At 43.5% G+C, this 4,701-nt stretch overlaps 1 protein-coding gene across 1 annotated transcript; it reads left to right on the top strand.

The window, feature by feature from the left end:
* Positions 1-2,359: 2,359 nt before the first annotated feature.
* LOC138955348 (aquaporin-2-like) lies at positions 2,360-4,251 on the top strand (the record flags this gene model as incomplete). Its single annotated transcript, XM_070326959.1, has 2 exons — positions 2,360-2,590; positions 4,049-4,251. Coding segments are annotated over exons 1-2 (391 nt in total), but the record flags the coding sequence as incomplete, so codon positions are not given.
* Positions 4,252-4,701: the final 450 nt, after the last annotated feature.

Raw genomic sequence — 4,701 nt, 5'->3', positions numbered from 1 at the left:
TTTCACTGCCTTTGCCATGAGCAGTGGACTGACGATGCTACGAGTATACGGTCTTGCTGAAAAATAGCATTGCGTTCAGTTTCATTCTGTGAGTTCGACAGCTACTTGACTAAATATTGTATTTTCGCCTTACGCGACTTGTTTCTTCTTTTTTTCCAATGAATATTAATTCTGCTGAGCTGGGATTTAAAACTCACCTGCAATAATACACTCGATAAAGCTCCGTAAACAATGCTGGTTATTTAAATCAATGTAAATTGGGGAACGGTTTTCTTATGTACACTCGATACCGGCACGGTTGGCCTAGTGGTAAGGCGTCCGCCCCGTGATCGGGAGGTCGTGGGTTCGAACCCCGGCCGGGTCATACCTAAGACTTTAAAATTGGCAATCTAGTGGCTGCTCCGCCTGGCGTCTGGCATTTTGGGGTTAGTGCTAGGACTGGTTGGTCCGGTGTCAGAATATTGTGACTGGGTGAGACATGAAGCCTGTGCTGCGACTTCTGTCTTGTGTGTGGCGCACGTTATATGTCAAAGTAGCACCGCCCTGATATGGCCATTCGTGGTCGGCTGGGCGTTAAGCAAACAAACAGACAAACAAATGTACACTCGATCTTTTGCGTCAGTCTCGATTCTGTTCACCGACTTACTGTTTCACTGCTGGCAGTAATTTGTAACGCAAGCAAACGAAACCCATAATAATGTAGGCGCTCAAATCTGTTATGTAGTAAAATCTGTTTGTGTCGAAGAAGTCAAAAAAAGATAGTGCTTACATGGGTGCCCTCCCATGTGGGAATTCGAGGAAACTCAGCAGCTGATCAAGCTACCCAAACAACACGGACAATGCCAATCACAGACACAACCACACAATTGTCTCAGTTCAACAGTTCACACCAACCAATACATCAAACACCTGTGGCAGAGTGAATGGCACGGATGTGAGGACAAGACATTAATTCACAAAATCATCCCTCAACTGTCGGACAGCTTGCCTCAATGCCGCCTCAATTGAAGAGAAGAGACAGTTTTCTGACTGACTGACTATTAGGGTTTAACGTCCTCTTAGACCAACTGGTCCATATTGGGACAGGTATTGGTAATACGCTGAAGATATGGTGTGATACTTTGATTCGAACAAGCCCGCTGTGGCTGTCTTCTTCGACACACCAGCCTTGGGTTTGTCTCGTCAAAGTATCGAAATACGATCATGATAATCAGAGACGAGAGATGATGCATGCGTGTCTTCGTGTTTTCCAAGCCCTGAGACTTTCGCTGTGAACGTGGGATCTTTTTCGTGCGCATGTGTGCACACGGGGGTGTTCGGACACCGAAGAGAGTCTGCACAAAGTTGACTCCGAGAAATAAATCTCTCGCCGAACGTGGGGATCGAACCCACGCTGATAGCGACCAACTGGCTACAAAGCCAGCGCGCTACCAACTGAGCTACGTCCCCGCCCAGTTTCCTGACGCCTTCGCATGGGTCACAATGACATTACAAATTCATACTTGTTAAAGGGTGAATACCCGCAATACTGTTCTCGATGCGATGAACCTTGGACCATTTAACGCGTCCTAATCAAGTGTGTGGACGTAAGACAAAAGAAATTCGTGACAAACACTGTACAGACAAGATACTCTGCAGGTTTTATTCTGTGGCGTTTCCCTGGACCCGATACTTTACTTTTTAAAGGAAATGAAGACTGTTGATATTAGATAAGATTTGAAGTTAGAAGTGTGAAACGATATTACATTGTTTTGTTCGTTTAACCTTCTTCACCTTACCGTGACAGACCCAGTGCACACAGTTGCAAACGTCTGTAAACTGAGAATGGAAACAATATGGAATCGGTGCCGAATAGCGAAATAGGTTGAAGAGACATGAAAAATCAACAACCAACCACCCAAGCTTTTGATCCAAAACATTCTTAGTATCCATACATTGTTGAATATACCGGCACGGTTGGCCTAGTGGTAAGGCGTGAGTTCGAACCCCGGCCGGGTCATACCTAAGACTTTAAAATTGGCAATCTAGTGGCTGCTCCGCCTGGCGTCTGGCATTATGGGGATAGTGCTAGGACTGGTTGGTCCGGTGTCAGAATAATGTGACTGGGTGAGACATGAAGCCTGTGCTGCGACTTCTGTCTTGTGTGTGGCGCACGTTATATGTCAAAGCAGCATCGCCCTGATATGGCCCTTCGTGGTCGGCTGGGCGTTAAGCAAACAAACAAACAAACAAACAAACAAACAAACAAACAAACAAACAAACATTGTTGAATAAAACACAGTTTAAACCAACCACCCAAGCAGCAAAATGGCAGGTTTTTTATTTAAATTATTTTTTTTGTTTAGATCAAAACAGTTTAAAATTTCTTCTTTTCATTTCAGACAGTCTGGTGGGTTACCTAGATGTCTTTGAGCTCTCTTCATACCCCACGAGCCAACGCGGAACCCCAGGGTGTGGCGCGCGTGGTCTGCACGAGACTAATGGACCTTGAACTTGAAGACCTCAAGAGCGGAGCACTCTGGAAGGCGGTGGCGGCAGAATTCCTGGGTTGCTTTTTCCTGGTCTACTTTGGCGTTGGAGCTGGACTGAGGTATTACGCTATTATTTTGTTTTGTTTTGTTAATGAAAGAAATGACCCCTACAAAAAAACACAGAACAAAAACACAAGAGGAAGTAATAGAGGAAGATGACGATGACGATGACGACGACGACAGCAACAACAAAGAAGACGAAAGTGAAAGCCGTTACTAGCACAATGAGAAATGATTTGATGATGGAGGACACTGAAAGCATGAAATCCAAAGGTGTTTGTTCTTCCTTAATCAAAGCTACAAAGCTATGTATTTTTTTTAAATATCTGATGAAAACAATAACACGGATTATAAAGCAAACTTCTGCGCAGGACAGAAGTCAGATGGTCTTGTCTATAACTATCCGAATACAACAAGAAATTCCTCCGAGGTAGGAAAAACACCCCCCTTGGTCAAAGGGAAATAACCATTCTCACTGCCACCAACTGAGAAGGTTATTTCCCTTTGACCATTAATATGTGCCTCTATATTAAGTCCTTGTAGAATCTTAATCCACCAATAACTCCCTAACCGTGTGTTTGACTGGTCCCAATTTTTGTAAGGACCGTCTCAGGAATGTATAGAACCTGTTCACCAAGTTTGGTGACGATCGGTCCGTTCATTCTTGAGATCTATATGCGAACACAAACACACACCCAAACAAACAAACAAACAAACAAACACATCAAGCGAATCCTATACACACCCCTATACCGGGGGTGTAATAACCCAGCTTGATTACCGAAATCGAGCGAAATCTGTCTTCAGTTGCTAGCAGACTTAACCCCTCATATACCTGGCAATTTGTAAGGTATGCTAAGTATACGCTTATTCAAATCAATGTTAGGAAAAAATCTCAATCGCTTATCTCATAGGGGAGGTAACTCTGTCGATATTACGTACGCATTTTCTTGTCATTTTCGTCGATCAAATGACCAAGTTAATTGATTATGCTTTAGTTATGCTTTGGAGCTCAAACTGTCAATAAATGACACGATATATATTTTTTGGTTTGATTAAATGGACTTTTATAAATAAAAAGTTTTTTAAAATAGGCAGCGGATTGTGCGCTATGAATTTACAACGCTAAAGTTCAAGATTACCCCTCTACCCACTCAACCGTAAAGAAGTCAAGCCAGTCATTACCTGGGCGACGTCGACTTTCCGAAGTCTAATTCACGAAGCTCGCTACACGAAGCGTTGGCACGGAATTTTCGATTACACTTCACGAAGTCTGTTTCGGGCTCAACAAAAAAATTATAACAAAATCAACAAGTATATATATAGTAATCATTTCTTTTGCAAGACTGCAGTAGAAAAACGTCCCTGAATTTACGACGCTAAAGTTCAACATTACCAGAAACCCTAATCAACAAATAGATTAATCCCGTCGCGATATAACCTTGAATAGTTGAAAACGACGTTAAACACCAAATAAATAAAGAAAGAAATAGATTAATCCTTTCTTTTGCTGACAGCAACCAAGATGAAGGCGGAGCGGGGATCGTGGAGGTGACGCTCGCAGCTGGATTTTTCATCGCCGCCATTTTGACAGCCCTCACGACGGTGTCCGGTGCGCATGTGAACCCTGCCGTCAGCATCGGCTTCCTGGTTGCTAGGCAATGCTCCTTCGTCAGATTCTTCTTCTACGTCATCGCACAGAGCGTGGGCTCTATCGCGGGTAAGGCGTACGTGGGAGGCGATATGATGATGATTAAAGATGTTAATTTGATCACGATCTTTTAAGTCAAAGGTAATTTGGGATTATTTTTCTAATTATCGTTCCAGTCATTTCTTATGCATCACTTTTTACCTTCTATGTCTCCCATCTCTTAATCGGTACCTCACGTTTCTTCAATCAAACCGGCACCTAATTCCACCCCCTCCCTCCTCTGCCTGCCCCCCCCCCCCCCCCTCTTCCTCTGCCCCCCTCTGACTCTCACCTGGCACTCCCTATTGACAATTATGTGTTTCATGAAAATGTTAACCCAATACAGCCTTCTCGAGTTGATTTCGTATATTCACTTTTGATTTTAGTGCGTGTGTTACGTTACCCCAAGTGTTATTCTACGCATATCTTACATCGCCCCCTAATTTGCAAGTCAAGATCTTACTTTCACAGACGAGATAC

Source organism: Littorina saxatilis, unplaced genomic scaffold (genome assembly GCF_037325665.1).
Source record: "Littorina saxatilis isolate snail1 unplaced genomic scaffold, US_GU_Lsax_2.0 scaffold_2339, whole genome shotgun sequence".
NCBI lineage: Eukaryota > Metazoa > Mollusca > Gastropoda > Littorinimorpha > Littorinidae > Littorina > Littorina saxatilis.
Note: the sequence above shows the minus strand (reverse complement) of the source record. Positions and strands in the feature narration are given on the sequence as shown.